General features: G+C 49.5%; 3 protein-coding genes across 6 annotated transcripts; all 3 read left to right on the top strand.

Annotated features, from left to right (window-relative positions):
• Nucleotides 1–143: 143 nt before the first annotated feature.
• On the top strand, nt 144–4107 carry CKS1B (CDC28 protein kinase regulatory subunit 1B). Of its 2 annotated transcripts, none has more exons than XM_061404565.1 (3): nt 144–330; nt 2839–2966; nt 3570–4107. In XM_061404565.1, the coding sequence occupies exons 1-3, from the start codon at nt 272–274 to the stop codon at nt 3635–3637; spliced, it is 255 nt and encodes an 84-aa protein (XP_061260549.1). In that variant the 5' UTR covers nt 144–271; the 3' UTR covers nt 3638–4107. The 2 variants fall into 2 exon arrangements, with proteins under 2 accessions (XP_061260549.1, XP_061260556.1); XM_061404572.1 differs by having other exon boundaries at nt 169–330; nt 3585–4107.
• Nucleotides 4108–6312: 2205 nt separating this feature from the next.
• Nucleotides 6313–12401, top strand: FLAD1 (flavin adenine dinucleotide synthetase 1). 3 transcript variants are annotated; one of them, XM_061404449.1, is made up of 8 exons: nt 6313–6432; nt 6995–7219; nt 8636–9380; nt 10272–10419; nt 10871–10969; nt 11048–11237; nt 11984–12057; nt 12178–12401. In XM_061404449.1, the coding sequence occupies exons 2-8, from the start codon at nt 7139–7141 to the stop codon at nt 12311–12313; spliced, it is 1473 nt and encodes a 490-aa protein (XP_061260433.1). In that variant the 5' UTR covers nt 6313–6432; nt 6995–7138; the 3' UTR covers nt 12314–12401. The 3 variants fall into 3 exon arrangements, with proteins under 3 accessions (XP_061260433.1, XP_061260425.1, XP_061260439.1); XM_061404441.1 differs by having other exon boundaries at nt 6313–6527; XM_061404455.1 differs by lacking the exons at nt 6313–6432; nt 10871–10969 and adding an exon at nt 6439–6527.
• An 89-nt stretch (nt 12402–12490) lies between these two features.
• LENEP (lens epithelial protein) lies at nt 12491–13321 on the top strand. Its single transcript, XM_061404553.1, has 2 exons — nt 12491–13146; nt 13236–13321. The coding sequence occupies exon 1, from the start codon at nt 12704–12706 to the stop codon at nt 13091–13093; it is 390 nt and encodes a 129-aa protein (XP_061260537.1). The 5' UTR covers nt 12491–12703; the 3' UTR covers nt 13094–13146; nt 13236–13321.
• Nucleotides 13322–19841: the final 6520 nt, after the last annotated feature.

The following is a 19841-nucleotide window of genomic DNA, read 5'->3' as shown; positions in this document are numbered from 1 at the left end:
CGCGCACAGTGGCAATGATAGCCAATAAAAAGCCTATTTTTTACTTACGGCAATTCTTGAGCAATGTTCAGTCCAATGAGGACTTGAGTAGAAGCAAACCTAAGCCAATCGGAGGCTTGAAGGTGGAGTTGTCCCGCCTTCCTCCAGAGGGACCAATAGACAGCGCAGGCGGCGTGTTTGAAAGCGAGGCCAAAGAGGGTGGGAGCGCGTGCTGCTGGGAGTTGTTCGGAGGTTGGCGGCGCGGGGCTGAAGGTCCTCAGGCAGAGTGATCATGTCGCACAAACAAATTTACTATTCGGACAAATACGACGACGAGGAGTTCGAGTACCGGTTAGTGCCGGCGCGGGGGCAATATCAAGGTCGTGAGTTTTGACAACTGAGGGCACGAGAATTGGTAACGGGGACTGAAACAGCAGAGTTGGCGCATGCGCGGGAGGTTAACGGGAATGGGTGTGTTTAGAGTGTAAGGCGCATGCGCGAAAGGTAGGGGGCAATTTAAAAAAAACTCTAAAGTGATAGCGAATTTGGAAGGAGGCGTGGGTGGTCGTGGTTAGAGTGTTCGAATGTTAGAATACTGACCACCCTCAGTTTTGCGGGTTTCTGGACTATTCTCTCACCTCAGTTGAGTAAACTGAACTTGCCTTCTTGAGACTGTATTACAGCCACACCGTAGAGCCTTCTGGGAGAAGGTGGCAAAGGCGAAGCTTGAATTTTCTTCGAGTCCTCAAAGTGAGGGGAGTTCTAAGAGAGCCTGAGTGTTGCTTATTAATCCATGGGAAAGGGGCGTGATTGTCTGATTTGTTTTAGGAAGGGGGGCTTCGAGGAACTGGAATGGAATAAAACTGACCAGGAACACTGAGGAAAGACTTAATATGGCCCTAATAGATCACCGTCAAATGTTTGAAGGGCATCTACTTGGGAAACAATTATGGAGTGTTTATAGGTTTCAGGTGTTCTGCTAAAGTACACGGATAAGCCACGGTCCCTGCTTTCAACAGACCTAAAAAATATGTGGAAATACTGACAGGCTTCAGAAAGAAGATGATAATTGGTATGATAGAGCTATGTACAGGTGGGTTGTGGTGGGAGCACGTAGGATTCACCAAGCACGATAAAGAAAGGAATCCGTACAGAGTTTGCATTTGATAAACCCTAAGTCCAAAATTCTAGATTAGAAAATAATTTAAAAAATAGAAAATAATTTTACAAATGTTGGCATTCCACTAATCTGTAGTAAGCCTTAATAGTTAAAACAACTGGAAGCTTGGTTTTCTTGTGTTTCTTCAGCCTAGTGCAGGGCTCTGAGCCTTCTGGAGAACTTGGTGTATGCTGTCAAATAACACTGTTTGCATTATTTTTATGTCAAATCCTTGGGAAAAGATCCCCAGCCCTGGGATTTCACTGGTGGTCCAGTGGCTAAGATGCCAAACACCCAATGCAGGGGACCTGGGTTCAATCCCTGGTCAGGGAACTACAGGGAACTAGGTCCCACATGCTGCAACTACAAACCAGACCAAAAGAAAAGAAACTCCAGCCCTGTTTGAACCCAGTTAACTTTCTTTTTCTCAGCTGTTTTTGTCAACATCTGAACTTGGCTAACTAAAATTGTGTGCTTAAAATGTCTTTGCAGGGCTAGGGAGACATCATTAGTTTCATCCTCTGGAGGATGTAAGTCTTGGCAGTGATATTTGATTTAAGGAAAGGTTTGTTTTGTTTTTTTGGTCTAAATAGCCCTGGAACCCAGTCTTTATGCCAGAAGCTTGTTAGGATGTAAGCTGTTTTCAGACATTTAGACTAGAATTGACTCGAGGGTGGTGGGGGGAGTGGAATCCCTTTTACTTAGCAGAGAGAGAGCATTCAATGCAGTTTCACTGAACATAATGAAGTCTGGGTCACCCCAATTCAAGTAGTCATTTCTTTGCTATAAAAGGAGACTTATCCTTGGTTAGGAAAGCTTGAAGTCTCCCCTAAAGAAGTCTGGTGGCACATCCTTTCAGAGTTGAAAAATGTAACTTATGAGGATAGATTTTAAAAGATAAGATTTTTCTATTTCATTCTTGGTGGCAGGGGTGGGTAAAAAAGTCTTTATTTCACCAGCAGATAAATTCAGGTCATCTAAGATTTAGTAACCAAATGGATTATGAGAAAAATGTTTGCCTTCAGGTGTTTGTAAAATTGTAAAACTTAAAAATAAGGGAGGGGATTGTGGACATTTTTGTACATAGGCCATAGAAATGTATATAAGTATAAATGTATAAATAGATATCTTTGTTGTTGTTTAGTCCCTAAGTCGTGTCCAACTCTTTGCGACCCCATGGATTATAGCCCACTAGGCTCCTCTGTCCATGAATTCCCCAGGCAAGAATACTGGAGTGGGTTGCTATTTCCTTCTCCATATAGTTGATTTTATGTTCTGGCTCTTCCACACAGCACTCCCTGATAGGCCTTTCCTCTCTGAAATTACTTCTCTCCCTTCCTTACAACCCTGTTCAGAGCCACCCCTAATTATTAACTGTGTGTGTTCTGGGGCTCCCGTTATATTAAGAGTAATCAACTAGAGGACTGTAAGTGGCTGTAATTTTGGCACTCATTCACGGGTGTTATTCATTAATATGTACTTTCTAATATACTTTCGTGAGAATTTATGTAACTTGGCCCGTAACTTGGGCTTTTTTTCTAGCTGCCTTTGCACTACAATAAGATTTTATAAACTCCCTGCCATTACAAACTGGTTTCTCTTTTCTTGTCTGTCTTGGCTTTACCTGCTGGCCCCCCTCATCTGATAGATTGTACCCAATACTGATACAAATTTCCCACCTTCCCATGTTTCTATTACAGGCATGTCATGTTGCCCAAGGACATAGCCAAGCTGGTCCCTAAAACTCATTTGATGTCTGAATCTGAATGGAGGAATCTTGGTGTTCAGCAGAGTCAGGGATGGGTCCATTATATGATCCATGAACCAGGTCAGTGCAATGGCAGAAAGCAACCATGTAGGACCAAGGAAATGAAGGAATGATAGGTGGGGGATGATTTATGGGTTTCTTAACTCACCAACCATCTAGAAAAACAGGAGTGACCAAAAATAAGAAATACAGTATCTGGGAGGTTCAGATACAACCTGTCACTGGAGGGGGGAAAAAAAAACTCCTTTAATCTCTAATTCAGTCAGAGAATATATATATATATGTGTGTGTGTGTGTGTGTGTTTAAAGACCACATATATCTTGGTGTAGAGGTTATGGCCTCTTCTTCATTCTCCATCAGAAAGTGAATTTTGAGATGTGTTCCAAATAAACCAAGGAAAGTATATTTCTTGATAAGGCACCAGACACCAAACTATCAGGCAAAACTAATAAAGGACACCCCGGGGCTATAGAAACATAGCAAGAAAACCGATATTAACAATTCTGTGCTTGGTACACAAGCCAGGCTTCTGGGTCTGCTTCTAAGGCCATATGCTTAAATCTTTATTTAGTTACAAAGATCTAAATGGTGATAGCTGGGAAGAGGGAGTGGGATACACTGTAGGTTGTGCATGGGATGGTGTGATTTCACTTACTCTTTAGATCTCACTCTTTCAGAACCTCACATCTTGCTGTTCCGGCGGCCACTGCCCAAGAAACCAAAGAAATGAAGCTGGGGAGCCACTTTTCAGCCTCAAGCTTTACACAGCTGTCCTCACTTGCTAACATCTTCCTGATGACATTATTGTGTTGCCTTCTTGTTTCTCACTTTGATATTTAAAGGATTTTCAATACACTGTATGTGCTGGTGACTGCTTTGCTTCTTGAGCAGAACTGACAGGAAGGACCACAGCCCAGCTGGATGAGTGAGTGCTCTCTGGGTTGCAGCCTCAGCTAAGTGTGACCCCCAAAACCTACGTGAGCTCTGAATCCAGCAGAACACGCTTGACAGATGGAGAAAGCATCTGAGAAGAAGACCACGGCTATTCCAGGGATTGTGTAAACTTGGCTGTTTTGGGTTTTTTCCTGCCAGGTGTTGTGTGTATGTTGATTTATGTTTCAGTATATTGGAAACTTTCCATTTTATTCCAAGAAATCTGTTCCATGTTAAAAGCCTTGATTAAAGAGGAAGTTTTTATAATCTAATTCTCTAATTGTTAAAGTCCCCCCCCCCCTCAGGACATCACCCTCACTATTATGGTTCTAATTATATGCTCTTCAGTAAGATAATGAAGCTCGGCTCTTTGTTAACACTGAGGTTTGTTTCAACATTGAAGTTAACTGGTTTGTAATCTACTTTAAGTAGACTTTGCTGTCAAATATCTACTGAAATATATTTCACTCTAACTACAGGCCTAAGAGAGGTTATATAGGGACAACATCATCTCATCAAAACAAATCAGTTGTTTTCTATGGTCGGGTACTGCCATTAACATAGTCTGAGTTTTTTTGAAGGGCATACAAGAGTTCTTGGGGCTTCCTTGGTGGCTCAGACAGTAAAGAATCTTCCTGCAATGCAGGAAACCCAGATTCGATCCCTGGGTTGGGAAGATCCTCTGGAGAAGGGAATGGCTACCCACTCCATTATTCTATTCTTGCCTGGAGAATTCCATGGACAGAAGAGCCTGGTGGGCTATAGTCCATAGGGTCACAGAGACTTTACACTTATCAAGGGTAAAGTGGGGCTGCTAGTATACTCCACTTCCTGACCAGCCTAAGGCTCCGGCACACCTATGGCCTGTTCAGTCCACAGAGTGGTTTGGGAGTGTTTTCAGTGGTTCTCACTTTGGCCAAACATTGGAATCACCTGAGTAGCTTTAAAGTGCTGATACCTGAGTCATTCCCAGGGAAGTGGACTTAATTGGTCTGGGGTATGGCCTGGATAAGGGGATTTCAAGCATTCTTAAACAGGTAGTTACTGCACTGAGCTTTGAGAAAACGGTTGTAAACTGTGGCCATTTAAGAGGCATTTTGCCAAATAATAGCTTACTTTCTACTTTTAATAGTAGTGCTCAGTAAGGGAGATTAGTCTTCCCACTTTCTCTTAATTTTTCACTCATTTATTCCTAGAGCAGTAGTAGTCAGCGTTCAGGTGTGGTCCCTGGTCCGGAAGCATCAGAATCACCTGGAAACCCAGAAGTGCTCATTCTTGGACTCCACCCTAGACCTACTGAATCAAACTCTAAGGGTTGGACACAGTGACATTTTAACAGGCTCTTTAGGTGCTTCTGGTGCACACTTAAGTTTGAGAACCCACTAAAAGACTCAGAGCTGATGTTGACGGGTAGGGAGGAGGCATTTCAGGGAGGGGCTTGTCAAATATCACCATGATTATTAAAGATACTGTAGCATATGGCTTATGCCATTAGGAAAGCCCAAGTTTGTTTTTTTAGAGTGGAGACTCTCTTAATTGGAAAAACAAAACTGGGCTTATTACCTGAAGGTTCTAGAAGCCTGGCTCTATCATTCACTGAAGTGTTTTTGTGGGGTTTATGTGGCATCTCTTCACCTTTTTGAACCTGTTGCCCATCTGTAAAATGGGCATATCTGTCTCAGAGGGGTTTTAGCAGAGTAAAACGAGGCAGTGTGGCTCAGTTCTCCACATGAAATTTTAGACCTTTACTACAAAAAGCAATGGCATCAGCATGACAGGAGCGTTTGTTAAATGCAGATCTCTGGCCCCACCCAAACGGCCAGAATCCTGTAGATTTAATCAGCATATTAAAAAGGCCCCCAGACGATTGACAGGAGTATTAAGTACTTTTAGACCAGAGGCAAAATAAGTGGAAGCTGAGAATCCAAAGTGGACAGTGGCCCTCCCTTTGTCGCTGCCCTCACTTGTACCTACAAGACCAATTAACTGGGAGAGGTTATGTTTAAAGCACCATCTAGAATAAGGTGGGGCAAGGCTTCGTTGTCAAAAAAGCTGAAGTAATTAGCTTTATCGTTTATAAGAGACAAATGAAAGTTCCACACAATAAAAGCTCACCACCAGGATCTCATTAACTCACAGGCAATCCTGACAATTTTTCTTGGTGTCCGTCCAACTTCCACTTGCTTCAGTGTAAAATCCCCTTTGACACCAGTGCAGCCCCTGACTCCTCAGAATGAGTCATGGTTCATGAGTAACAGATAGTATGTGCACGCAAGAATTTGAACACTGAGCGGAGGTTAGAGTCAAGCGTCTCCTTACTTCCAGCACCAGAGGGGAGCACCACAAACACCTTAGAGCCCCTTCAGCCCTCGGCTCCTTCCACCCCTCAGGTTCTTTCCTGAGAGAAAAGCCCCGCCCCTCGGCTAAGGCCCAGCCCCCTCGCTTCCGGGTGAGGGTGGCCACGTGGTTGTCGCCAATAACAACCCAGCACCACTCCCGCCCTCTGGATGAAGCTCGCGAGCAATGGTCGACTTCACCAATGGACCCATAGAAGTAGTCTGAGCGACGGCCAAAATAACCAATTAATATGAGGTGAGTGTGAATCTGAGGCGGGACTCTGAGTACGGAAGCTGCCCCGAGACAAGAGGAAAGGAGAGGGAAAGACCCGGTGAAAGAGTAAGAGGCAGGTGAGAACCTGGAAGAGCTCAGCAGTCTGAAGCGTGGCGGGAAAAGACAGGATTCTGGGCCAGAAAGGGTGTGGAAGCCTGCAGAAGAAGGCTGCTGAGTTCTGGTCGGTGGTGTAAGGAGGGAACGTATTTAAAGGAGCCAAGGCCCAGGATAAGGTAGACATTTAAAGGGACAGGTGCCCCAAAGAGAAGACACATATAAATATAAAAGCACAGATGCCCTGGATAGAGCCGACCCTAGAGGAGCCGAGCTCTGCAGCAGAAGACATTTTTAAGTGGTAGATTCGGGAGAGAAGGACATTTTAAGGCGACTAGGACGGAGCATAGAAGACATTGAAAGAGGTGTGGGCTAGAGTTTAAGAACACGTTTATTAAACGGACAGGGATAAAGGAGTCGATTGTCAAGGGCCTGGTGAGGAAAACTATGCACTCCTCCTCTTCCCCATTGTCCTTTCTGGCTCCTCCAGGTTCCTTCCACCCCGGAATCCCTCTTCCCAGGCTATGACCCTCAGTGCCCTGTAGACCTGGCTGGCCCCCAATGCTTGCGACCCCTAATTGGGGGTCTGGGTGGCTACTGGAGGGCCTTCCGGAGGGGCAGAGAAGGCAGGACCATGGCATCTAGGGCCTCTGAACCTCCGCCAGGGCGCAGCGTGACGGCGGGCATCATCATTGTTGGAGATGAGATCCTCAAGGTGTGTCTGGGACAGAGGAGGGGGGAGGGGCAGCATTCTCCGGTCCTTGGGAGCTTGCTCCACGTTCTGTTGAGGGAGGGTGAACCAGGGTGGGAGCCCTCTTGCTGCAGTAGGGCCCTGGAGTGGGTCCAAGATATTGGAGGAAAAGTGACCCTTATTCTTTCGATTACTCTGTTGAAAAACTTGTAGCAAATTCCCTACAAATTGCCAAGCAGTATGGTAGGGGGAGGAGGACCTTTACAGAAATGACAAGGAGTCCAGCGTGTATAGGAGGTACAGGTGCATGTATTATTTCAGAGTTATGTCCAACCTATTTGGAAAAATGACCCAAAGCATTCAGGAGAGATAGAAGGAAAGTACTAGAAGGGGGAAATCTCTTCTGAATGATCAGGGAAGTCTCACTAGAGGTCATGGTGGGCATCAGGTTTGTAATAGTAATATTGAGTGCTTACTAGGGCCTGGCAGTGTGCTTGTATTACATCACATATGTGATTTTCCTAATCCTTACAACAACCCTATGACGTGGGTACTTTTATTCCAAATCTCAATGAATAGATACTGAGACTGAGGCTCAGAAAGGTTGAGAGGCTTTCCCTGAACAGCTATAAGTGGTAGGTGGGATTCCAACTTGATTCACATTTACTCCAGAGCCAACCTTAACCACTAAACTCTAGAGAAGTAGAAGGAGATAGGGCTAGAAAAGAAGAATGCGTACACACCAGAGACACACAGCCTCAAATATTCTGCAAAGGAATTTGAACTTTATTCTGTATATGGTTGGAAATAACAAGTGACTTTTGAGCCAAGAGTGACACAATCACAGTGACATGTTAGCAAGGTTGCTGCAGAGGCCTAGGGCAGAGTGCTGTGGCAGGACACTGGGAGCCTGGCCAGGGGTCTGTTGCCACCATCCAGGTGAAAGGTGCCAAGGACCTGGTTGGTGGCAGTAGGAACAAAGAAGAGAGCAGATGGAGAGACATTTCAGAAGTAGAATTGACAGCATGAAGGGCCTGACAGGCTGCAGACAGTGTCTGAGGATGCCACTGGCCCAAGTAACAACGGCCAGAAATCTGAAGATGCCCTTAAGCACTTGGGGCCAGGGGACTGAAACTGTCAGGGTTGATGAGGAAGTGGATGAGTGGTCCACATAAAATTGATAATTGAATCCATAAGCAGAGAGGAGGTCAAGGTCCAAGCGCAGAGATGGAAGCCCAAGGTGGATCACATTACCCCTGACTCCATTCACATGGATTTTCCCACTCTTGGGCCCAGTGTGGGCTTGTGGGCTGCCAGAGGTGGGTGTCCCCCAAAGAGCAGAGTGCTCTGTCAGCAGGCAGTTGCAGCTTGATCCTTCCTGCTTTGCCCTGCATCCCCACAGCACTGACATGCTCATCTTCCCCATCCCCAATCTCCCAGGGACACACTCAAGACACCAACACCTACTTTCTGTGCCGGACACTGCGTTCCCTGGGGGTCCAGGTGTGCCGAGTCTCTGTGGTACCCGACGAGGTAGCCACCATCGCAGCTGAGATCACAGCTTTCTCCAGCCGCTTCACCCACGTCCTCACAGCAGGGGGTATCGGCCCCACACATGATGATGTGACGTTTGAGGCAGTGGCCCAGGCTTTTGGGGACGAGCTCAAGCCACACCCTGAGCTGGAAGCGGCCATCAAGGCCCTAGGAGGGGCGGGCTGGGAGAAACTGTCGCGGGTGCCCACCTCTGCCCGCCTGCATTATGGCACAGATCCTCACACTGGCCACCCCTTCCGATTCCCACTAGTCTCCGTCCGAAATGTCTACCTCTTCCCGGGAATTCCGGAGCTGCTGCGTCGGGTGCTGGAAGGGCTGAAGGGGCTGTTCCAAAACACAGCTGTTCAGTTCCACTTGCGGGAAATGTATGTGGCAGCTAATGAGGCCTCTATCGCCCCCATCCTGGCTGAGGCCCAGGCCCATTTTGGGCGCAGGCTTGGCCTGGGTTCCTACCCTGACTGGGGCAGTAACTACTATCAGGTGAAACTGACACTGGACTCTGAGGAAGAAGGGCCCCTGGAGGAGTGCTTGGCCTACCTGACCGCCCGTCTACCCCAAGGATCAGTGGTGCCCTACGTGCCCAATGCCGTGGAGCAGGCCGGTGAGGCTGTGTACAAACTCACTGAGTCAGGTAGGCACCTCCTGGGGAAGGGGCAGAAGGCGCCAGACCACTGGTGCCACCCTAGGTCTTAGGAGTGGTGGGCTGTTGGAGGCTTGCCGCAGATCCAAGAGAAGGTAGAAGATAGCTACAGCTGATTCATTCATTCTTCCAATAAATATCAATTGAGTACCTCCTTTCAGCAACATTGTGCTGGGTGTTGGGGGTTTAGCGCAACAGGACAGAGGTACCCCTGCTCTGGACAAGGAGTTTTAACAGGAGAAGGGGATGTTAAAAAGGTAATCGTGCATGAGGGGTCAGTGATGAAGGGATTTCCACAGCAGGGAGATCAGCCTTGATCTGGGCTTGGAGAAGGCTTCCCTGGGTGAGTGACACATAAGCTGAGTGATAAGGAGGATTTTCACATGGCGCTAGTGGTAAAGAACCCCCTTGCCAATGCTGAAGACTTAAGAGACGCAGGTTTGATCCCTAGGTCAGGAAGATCCCCTGGAGGAGAGCATAGCAATCCACTCCAGTATTCATGCCTGGAGAATCCTGTGGACAGAGGAGCCTGGCAGAATATAGTCCGTAGGGTCACAAAGAGTCAGACACAACTGAAGAGACTTAGCACGCACACATGCAAGAAGAATTTGGTTAGACCAGGAGATGGGCAGGAGGACAGTGTGAAAGAAGGAAGGAAGCAGCATGAGCTGTAGGAGAATGAAAAGAAACCAGGACCCCTCAGAGGGAATACACTGAGGTGAAGAATACCGTGAGGTATGGCTAAATGGCGGGCCGGGGGCAGATGAAGGAATTGAACACTGGGAAGATAGAGAGGGGCTAAAGCAAGGGCAGCTTGGCCCCCACTGCCCTCTGACAGCCATATGTAGCTAACTGATGCCCTCTTCCCTGCCTGCCTGGCAGGGTCTTCTCTGGGGGAGAAGGTGGCAGGTGCCCTCCAGACCATTGAGACTGCCCTGGCTCGGTACAGCCTCACCCAGCTCTGCGTGGGCTTCAACGGGGGCAAGGACTGCACTGCCCTCCTGCACCTCTTCCATGCCGCAGTGCAGAGGTGAGCTCACCCCCTGGAGGCAGACCCCAGAGATAGAGCTGCCCCAATTGGCTAGTTCCCCATCCTAAGAAGCAGGAAGGAAGGGGGGTGTCTGGGTGGGGCTTGGCAGGGCAGTAGCCACAGTGACCAGTTCTGATCCTCCCCATATTTATTGAGCATCTGACACCTACCTGGCCCTGGGTATGGATGTGCCAGCCACCTTCCCCGACCACAGGGAAGTCACAGTCCTGTCGGGAGGTAAGGCCTACATACTAGAAACGGGTGTGGGCTCCAGGTTTTAGAGATCAGAGTGGGCTTGCCAGAGGAAATGGGTTCTTCCCTTCAGATGAGAAGGCCGAAAAGGGAGAAGGAGAGGGTGTCTATCCCAGTGGCCAAAGGGAACAGAGCAAGCTCTCTGGGGAGTGTTTCCTTGCCCATCCTGGCAAGCCAATGGATCCTGCCTCCTCCCCAGGAAGTGCCCTGATGCTCAGGAGCCCCTCCAGATCCTGTATATCCGCAGCATCTCCCCTTTCCCTGAGCTGGAGCAGTTTCTACAGGACACCATCAAGAGGTACTAGGGGCCTTGGAGATTTGGGATTCCAGAGGGACTTGGCAGGGCCCATTCCTGACTCCCGGCGCTCTTCCTCAGGTACAATCTGCAGGTGCTGGAGGCTGAAGGAGACATGAAGCAGGCCCTAAGTGAGCTGCAGGCACAGCACCCCCAGCTGGAGGCTGTGCTGATGGGCACCCGCCGCACTGACCCCTACTCCTGCAGCCTCTGCCCCTTCAGCCCCACCGACCCAGGCTGGCCTGCATTCATGCGCATCAACCCACTCCTGGTATGGGGAAGGGGGTTTCTTGCCTTCAGTCTCCTGTCCCCCGTCAGTCACTGTACCCTGGCTTCCTGGGGCGGGCTTGGGCTTGGATGAAATGGCCCCATCAGCCAAGGGAGGCAGTGGTATTTATTCATTCAGCCTTTTGATCAGTTATATTGAGCACTAATTCAACAGCAAGCATTGTGGACCGAACAGTGTCTTAGACCTGTGCTGTCCAATATGGTAGCCGTGAGCCATTTATTTACACTTGAATTGTAATTAATTGAAATGAAATACAAATTGCTTTAAAAAGTTGAATTGTATACTTTAAAAAGATGAATATCATGGCTTATGAATTATATCTCAATTTTTTAATTAAATACGATTCAAACTTCAGTTCCTTAGTTGTACGTTGTACTAGCCCTATGTCAAATGACTACCATGTTAGACAGCATAGATACAGACCATTTCCATCATTGCAGAAAGTTCTACTGGACAGCACAGGCTTACACAAATAGCCTTAAACAGCCTCTCCCTTTCCTCCTGGAAATTACATGCCAGCGGAGGGTGGATTGAGAATGGGGAGGGGACGGGATGGTTTCTCTCATTGATTGGCGTACACAGAGCAAGATGTACTGGAGAGTTTAGTAGCAGGCCCTCCCTCCAGGGCTAGGGGAGCAAAAGAACTGGGATAGGCCCTTTCCCAGGTGGATGAAGGTAGATGTAGGAGGGGGAGTATTTGTGACTCCGCTCTGATGCTGGCCTCCCAGGACTGGACCTACAGAGACATCTGGGACTTTCTGCGCCAACTGTTTGTCCCCTACTGTATCCTGTATGACCGAGGGTAAGCTGTTGGGGGAACAGGATGGGTATGTGGAAGACATGAGGGTGCTGGGACTGGGAACACCAAGCCCACCACAAACCCACCATACCCTCCACCCCCCCCACCCCACCCCCCACCCAGCTACACGTCACTGGGAAGCCGGGAGAACACAGTACGGAACCCGGCCCTGAAGTGCCTGAGCCCAGGAGGACAGCCCACCTACCGTCCGGCCTACCTGCTTGAGAATGAAGACGAGGAGCGGAACTCCCGCACGTGACCTCCCACTCCCACCCTTTCCAAGGAGGGAAGGAAGGAGGCCGTCCTGGGGTCTAACCTGTCAATAAACCACCTCTCCTGTGCCTGTTGCTCTGGCTCTGCCTTTGTCTTCCTGCTTCAGGGAACGGGAGAAGCAAAAGGAAGCCAGGCCCTGGCAGCTCGGAGCCCCCAGTGCTCACTCTAAGGGGGATGTGGGGGAGAGCAGGCTGGAAAGGAGCTCTCTGATGATTTTCAGTGCCAGCCTCAGCAGGAGCCCACTAGAGGGCAGAAGCAGGGAGCAGTGCCAACCCTGGGGGGTAGAGGGGAGGGACAACCAGCCAGTAGACCCAGGGTTTGAAGACCCAGGCTGGAAAAAGGGAAGCTGAGCTGGCCTGGCCATGGAGGATGAAAGATGGAGTGGCCAGGCCCTCCTACTAACCCCATCCCAGCATCCCTGGGCACAGGGGCTGACTCAGCCCATTCTCGGGCCCAGAACCTTCCTGTGCTAGACCCTGGGGCCCTTGTGCCCACAGTCATGAGGTCTGAAGGGGGTGGGGACAATGAAGATAAAAGGCACAGGACGCAGCTACCACACCCTTCCTCAGCTGCAGCCCACATGCAGCCCCGGACACAGCCCCTAGCCCAGACCCTGCCCTTCTCCCTCGGAGGAGTCCTGAGAGACACTGGACTTAGGGTTCCCATCATGAAGATGGGCACAGGGTGGGAGGGCCTGCAGCGGACCCTGAAGGAAATAGCCTACATCCTCCTCTGCTGCTGGTGTATCAAGGAGCTGCTGGATTAATGGTGGCAGAGACCTGCCTCCACTCCACGGGCACCATGGCCGGCATCGTTCAGGTGGGCAGGGTAGAGCAGGCAGACAGGAGGCACGGTTGCAACTTCTGTGGTAGAGCCTGCCTCTCAGCTTCCCATTCTTCTTTTTATAGCACCCAGGCCAGCGTCCATCAAGACTCCCGGAGCCGGCTGTGCTTGACCAAGGATGGGCCACAAACACCAAGTGAAGTGCTATCCTGGTTCCAGTTTGTGCCATCTGTCAGACCTGCCTCATCTCTGGGCCTCCGTACCCAGCCCCCACCTCCAGCGCACCTCTGGTGCACAGGAGCTTGGCCTGCTGGCTAGGACCCCAGTCAGACTGCAGCAGGACCTGGCGCTCCTCCAAGTCTGGCTCGGGGAGCCTACTGGCCCAGATGGCTGATCTTACCATACCCTCCCAATACCAGGAATGGCCTGCCCCCAGTCTCTCTGTTTGAGAATCACTGAACTATATGTATAATAAATAGGCCTTGAGACCGAAAGTTCTAAATGTCTACAGGGGAATCAGAAAAAGTCAGCATGGGAACAGTTTGGGACCCAGGGAGGAAAGGAGGTTGTCCTGGATAGAAAGACTGAAAGCCAGGTTTCCTGACTCACTGGTGCCTGGGTGGGGAGGGCGTTGGGTGGAAAGGCCCGGTTCCTCCCAACTTGTAGAAAGGGAGGAGTCTAGCTTGGGTGGGGTCTTTATGAGGCCCTCCATGTAAGGCTGGGAACCTAAATAGAAGACCTGATCTAGCCAGCTCCCTGTCCCTGAAGATCTTGGGGAAAGCACTGAGCTGGTACTAGTTCCCAGCTTACAGAGATCAGGCCCTGCTCCTCTAGCTCACACACAAAGCTGCAAGGGAAAGCTGTCCTGCGGGCTTATGACAATGCACAGGACACAGCCAAAATGAGCAGAATTGACTCTTCGCTTCCCCTTGGCAGCCACCAACACATGCTCTCCCTGAATCACTCCCTGGGATCAGTACACACCAGTTATTTACATCGTCTTGCTCCTGCCTACTGACATGCCCACTCAGACCCCCACAACCTCAGAGCCAGCCAAAGTGTCCCTCGGATCTCTACCCAGCATTCTCTGGGACCCAGTTATGCCTTTGCCCCGTTCTGTCCTGGGACACTGGCCTGGAGGTGGTGTATGCGACCCTCTCCCACTGCCAGGGACCAGCTCTTCCTCAGACTTCTTAGTTAACTCCTTTTCCCCTGGGCTTGTTTTCTTTTTCTTTGTTTGTCAAAGTAACGTATGCCTAGAGCAAAGAACTCTGATAATTCTTTATCCCCTAGCACCTATCCCCTGGCTTTCCTCCCCAGAGGTAACCATGGTGACCCGTTTCTTGGACAGCATTTTTTTTTTAAGTTCTTTAAATTGACGTATAGTTGACTTACAATATTATATTAGTTTCAGGTATACAGCATAGTGATTCAAAATTTTTATAGATTATACTCCATTTAAAGATATTATAAAATGTTGGCTATATTCCCTGTGCTGTACAAAATATACTTGTAGCTTATTTATTTTATACATAGTAGTTTGTACCTCTTAATCCCCTAGACCTATCTTGTCCCTCCCCCTTCCCTTTCCACTAGTAACCACTAGTTTGTTCTCTGTATCTTATATCCATTCGTTTTGTTTTTTAGATTCCATGTGTGTGATAACATACCATATTTGTCTTTCTCTGGCTTATTTCATTAAGCATAATACCCTCCAGGTTCAACCATGCTGTTGCAAATGGCAAAAGATTCATTCATTCATTTAACATATATTATTGAGCATCTGCTGTATGCCATTCTGGCTGCTTTGAATACAGCAGAGAACAAAACAGATCCCTATACTTAAAAGGCAGAGGAACCAGAGATCAAATGGCCAACATCCGCTGGATCATGGAAAAAGCAAGAGAGTTCCAGAAAAACATCTATTTCTGCTTTATTGACTACGCCAAAGCCTTTGACTGTGTGGATCACAATAAACTGGAAAATTCTGAAAGAGATGGGAATACCAGACCACCTGACCTGCCTCTTGAGAAATCTGTATGCAGGTCAGGAAGCAACAGTTAGAACTGGACATGGAACAACAGACTGGTTCCAAATACGAAAAGGAGTACATCAAGGCTGTATATTGTCACCCTGCTTATTTAACTTATATGCAGAGTACATCATGAGAAATGCTGGACTGGAAGAAGCACAAGCTGGAATCAAGATTGCTAGGAGAAATATCAATAACCTCAGATATGCAGATGACACCACCCTTATGGCAGAAAGTGAAGAGGAACTCAAAAGCCTCTTGATGAAAGTGAAAGAGGAGAGTGGAAAAGTTGGCTTAAAGCTCAACATTCAGAAAACAAAGATCATGGCATCCCGTCCCATCACTTCATGGGAAATAGATGGGGAAACAGTGGAAACAGTGTCAGACTTTATTTTTGGGGGCTCCAAAACCACTGCAGATGGTGACTGCAGCCATGAAATTAAAAGACGCTTACTCCTTGGAAGGAAAGTTATGACCAACCTAGATAGCATATTCAAAAGCAGAAACATCACTTTGCCAACAAAGGTCCGTCTAGTCAAGGCTATGGTTTTTCCAGTGGTCATGTATGGATGTGAGAGTTGGACTGTGAAGAAGGCTGAGTGCCAAAGAATTGATGCTTTTGAACTGTGGTGTTGGAGAAGACTCTTGAGAGTCCCTTAGACTGCAAGGAGATCCAACCAGTCCATTCTAAAGGAGATCAGCCCTGGGTGTTCTTTGGAAGGAACGATACTAAAGCTGAAACTCCAGTACTTTGGCCACCTTATGCGAAGAGTTAACTCATTGGAAAAGACTCTGATGCTGGGAGGGATTGGGGGCAGGAGGAGAAGGGGAAGACAGAGGATGAGATGGCTGGATGGCATCACCCACTCGATGGACGTGAGTCTGAGTGAACTCCGGGAATTGGTGATGGACAGGGAGGCCTGGCGTGCTGTGATTCATGGAGTCGCAAAGAGTCGGACACAACTGAGCGACTGAACTGAACTGATACTTATGGAGCTTGCATGGTGGTGGGTAGAGACAGAAAATATAAACATAAAAACAAGCACATTGATGTTATTAGGTAGGTGCTATGGAAAAAGAGAAAGTTGAGCTAGGGGTGGGAGTTGGAGCAAGCCTAGTAGGCCATGGTAACAACTTGAGATTGTATGCTGAGTGAAATAAGGAACTGTTGCAGGCAGCTGAGCATGAACTGGTTTTTTTATTTAAAAGGTTCACACTGGCGCTGGGTTGAGAATAGCCTTTAGGGGACCAAGGGTAGAACAGTAGAGACCTCTTAGGAGGTAATAAGCACAATTGGGGCCAGATGTGTTGGTGGCTTATAGCAGGCTTACAGCCATAGCAGTGGAGAGAAGTGGCTGCATTCTGCATATATTTGTCCTTCTAGTTAATAACATACTCTACACCCTACTCTGCACCTTGCTGTTTTTGCTTCACATACCTTGTAAAGGATTTCATACCAATATACTTACAGCCTGTCCATTCTTTTTTATGGTAGCATGGTACTCTATAGTACTCCAAATCAAGGTTATTTCTTATCCCTGGCAGCCCTGCATCCACAAAATGCAGGTCAGTGTTCTTCCCTGTGTCTCCAGAACCCCAGGGCCCAGCAGTGAGAAGGTCCTAAATCCACCCAGAGAGAGGTTAGTGGTAGAGGTGGATAAAGAATTCACCTTCGCCTCTGAATTTGGAGTTCCCTTTCCCCACTGTAGTCTGCACCCTGCTTGGCAGGCTCCAGCCCTTCCCTCACTCGAGCTCAAGCTCGAGAAGTCTTTCTCCTTTTCCTTCCTTAGACCTCACTCCCAGTAAGCTGCAGCAGTGCTGGAGGTGGATCCTAAAGTCTGAGGCTTCTGACTTTACCAGGGGAGGGGATGTCTGGCAAGGGCCACTGGGGAAGTGGTAGGTAGAGGAAGGCAGGGCCCAGGGCTGTGGCCCACGGTAGGAGCTGAAGGAGGGAGACAAGTAGTGACTGCCAGTAGCCCAGGGAGAGTGTCAGAGCTGGAAAGAGAGTGTCAGAGCTCTGAAAGTGGAAAGATTGAAGAGAGAGATGGGGAGGATAACAAAAACCTCATACACCATTCCAAAAGCCTGTTTCAGCTAGAGTGCTCTGAGCCTTACAAAAGTCCACTTCAAAAGTAGGCAGGACAAGAGTAATTATCATATCTTTACATGAAGGAACAAGCCCTGAGAGCTGAGGTGACCTCTCCAAAGTCACACAAACAGCACTCTGCAATAGGGTAGTCATTTGGTGAACCCAGATTTTTTTCATCTCAAATTCAGAGCCTCTCTCAATTAGCCTGCCTTCCTCTTCTGAACGCGTGCTTGGGATGGTGGTCTAAGTGGCCTGGGAGGCAGGGCCAGGAAAGCGAAAGGGTGGAGGGGACAATCAACTCTGTTCTACACCCAGTCCATGATCTCCCGCTTGACCTCAACCCTAAGCTCCCCTGTTCTTCATTTCCTGCTGGGGGCATTTGGGAGGCCCAGCTATGCCCTTTCCATGTCAGCCACAGAGCCAAGAGACTCCCCACTGGTCTAGAAGGAAAAGTGAGATATGGCAGTTTCCCTGTAGTGTTCTCTTCCCATCTAGAATAAGCTCCGGTTTTGAATGTCCAAACCACTCTCTCCAGAACTCACTGGAGGGGGATGAGGGGAGGGATAAAGGAAGATAGGGAGCACCAAGACAGGGAGGAATGGGTAAGAGCTCATCTACCCCTCGTCCCCCCCAGGAACCCCCTAGTGGCAACAAGGGGTAGAGGACTAGGCCGGTAAAGTGCGGAAAGAGACCAGGCAGAGCTGAAGGGGTAAAAGGTAAAGGCGCGGTGCCCAGTCCTGTCTGAGTCTTTGAGAAACTATGGACTGTAACCCGCCAGGCTCCTCTGTCCATGGAATTTTCCGGGCAAGAATACTGGAGTGGGTTGCCATTCCCTACTCCAGAGGATCTTCCCGACCCAGGGATGGAACCCACGTCTCTGGCTTCTCCTGCATTGGCAGGCAGGTTCTTTACCACTGCGTGCGTCACCTAGGAAGCGTTTTACCAGTACCGGCTTTGTACCTGCACTGGTGCTTTGGGTGAGGTCAGTTTTCCTCACTCTATCTCAGTTTCCTCGTCGGAACTCGAAGAACTGAACCGGCAGAACTGGAAGTGACTCCCCAAATACGACAGCATGCGCAGGAAAAGCGGCCTCATTCATAACCGGGATTCCCAGCTGATTACTTCGAACATGATCCTCAATGGTGTGCAGAAAGTAGGTGGAGAGGGATCGAGAAAAGTGGTCTGAGGAGCCATGCGCAATTAACTAGATATTATAGTGATGCTCTTGGGAGAGTCCCACGTTTTCCCAGCAACACTGAAAGGCGGGCAGAAGGCAGTGTGGCAGTTGTTTCACTGGCGCCAGAGCGCCGACCTCCAAGGGCATTGGCTCTTATTTGCATCCCTATTTGCATCTCGTTTGCACATGAGTTATTTCCCCTTCAAAAGGCAGAAGTCCTTCCTAGTTACTCCCAGCTGAAGCTGTCTACTCCCGTCTTTGCCAACCTTAGGAGCATATCCATTTTTCTGGCCATTCTCTGTCCCCTCTGACGGGCGCCCCTTTGTGCCCTTAGGTCGTTCGTTCTCAATTCTTTGCCTACCCCAGCTTCAAGGCTCGAGAAGCTGAGGGACCTGCGCCGCCTGGCGGCTGGCGGGAGGAAGCTGAGGGCAAGGGGGTTCTGTTTCGCCTTCTCTGGGACGCGGAGTTTTGGAAAATGTTCCCCCGAGCTTCCTGAGGCTAAATTTATCTCCCCCTGCCCTGGGGGGCGCAGAGATCCCGGCGACGATTAGCGCTGCGGTGCAGCGCGCTCCCGCCCAGAGGCCCGGAATAGGCGCCGAGTTATAAATAGAGCAGCCCGCAGGTGTGGGGGGAGTCGGCGGGAGGGGGGCAACCCTGGCAGCCACGGTCCCTTCAGGTGGGTTGGGCGGTCACGGTGGGGGCGCCGGGGCTGCGGTCTGAGCGCCCCCAGCGGTTTCCTGGGCGGCGGGTTTTTCGAGGGAAGCGGAGGCAGCTTGGGGAAGGCGGAGAGTGGGGAAGAGGTGGGCGCCCGGCGCAGGCTGAAGCTCCGCTTCCAGCTCAGCCCCTCCACATTCCAAAACAGGCCCCTAGACCCACTCTCTCAGGACCCCGCCCAGGCCCAGCTTTGCCTTTTTTCCCGTCAAAGTACTCTCTTCTCCGGGCTCTGCAAGTATCCAGCTCCCTTGCAGCTGCTCCTTGGCGCACGTGGCCCCAGCCCCAGGTGTGCAGTTCTCCTTAAAAGGGGCTAACTCCCAGCAGGCCTGGACATTCATCCTTCTCTTTGGTCAACCACTTCATCCTCCGGGTATTTACAGACCTCCTGCTAACTTGCCCCCCAAATTTAGGTCTAGTTGGTTGCCTGAAAATATATGTCTGAAAGTGTGGATCTTGGAAGCGCCCAGATCCCCAGGAAGCCCCTTGGAGATCCCACACTTGCCCTCCAGTTCCCGGTTCCAGTACAGGCCTAGTGGCTGGGCAGGGGTGGTGGCAGGCCTCGGGGGTTTCGTGGGAGGGGGCGGGGCCCCCAGTCAACTTTTCTGGGCTGAAATAGCCTCAGTTGTTTGGCGAGGTAAGGCTTGGAGTTGGGGATTAGGCGGGAATTTCAAGTTGGGGTTCCACCCTCTGACTTCTGAGCGAGGAAGGGAGCCGAGAAT

Source organism: Bos javanicus, chromosome 3 (assembly GCF_032452875.1).
Source record: "Bos javanicus breed banteng chromosome 3, ARS-OSU_banteng_1.0, whole genome shotgun sequence".
Taxonomy (NCBI): Eukaryota; Metazoa; Chordata; class Mammalia; order Artiodactyla; family Bovidae; genus Bos; species Bos javanicus.
This window is presented reverse-complemented; position numbering and strand designations above follow the sequence as displayed.

What these genes read in the sequence shown, in the direction of transcription:
- FLAD1 (XM_061404449.1), top strand. Translation starts at nt 7,139, where the DNA reads ATGGCATCTAGGGCCTCTGAACCTCCGCCAGGGCGCAGCGTGACGGCG. An exon ending in TTCCATGCCGCAGTGCAGAG is followed by an intron (nt 10,420 to 10,870) that starts GTGAGCTCACCC and finishes CCTCCTCCCCAG; the next exon opens with GAAGTGCCCTGATGCTCAGG. An exon ending in CTACAGGACACCATCAAGAG is followed by an intron (nt 10,970 to 11,047) that starts GTACTAGGGGCC and finishes GCTCTTCCTCAG; the next exon opens with GTACAATCTGCAGGTGCTGG.
- CKS1B (XM_061404565.1), top strand. Translation starts at nt 272, where the DNA reads ATGTCGCACAAACAAATTTACTATTCGGACAAATACGACGACGAGGAG. An exon ending in GACGAGGAGTTCGAGTACCG is followed by an intron (nt 331 to 2,838) that starts GTTAGTGCCGGC and finishes TTTCTATTACAG; the next exon opens with GCATGTCATGTTGCCCAAGG. An exon ending in TTATATGATCCATGAACCAG is followed by an intron (nt 2,967 to 3,569) that starts GTCAGTGCAATG and finishes CTTACTCTTTAG; the next exon opens with ATCTCACTCTTTCAGAACCT.
- LENEP (XM_061404553.1), top strand. Translation starts at nt 12,704, where the DNA reads ATGGAGTGGCCAGGCCCTCCTACTAACCCCATCCCAGCATCCCTGGGC.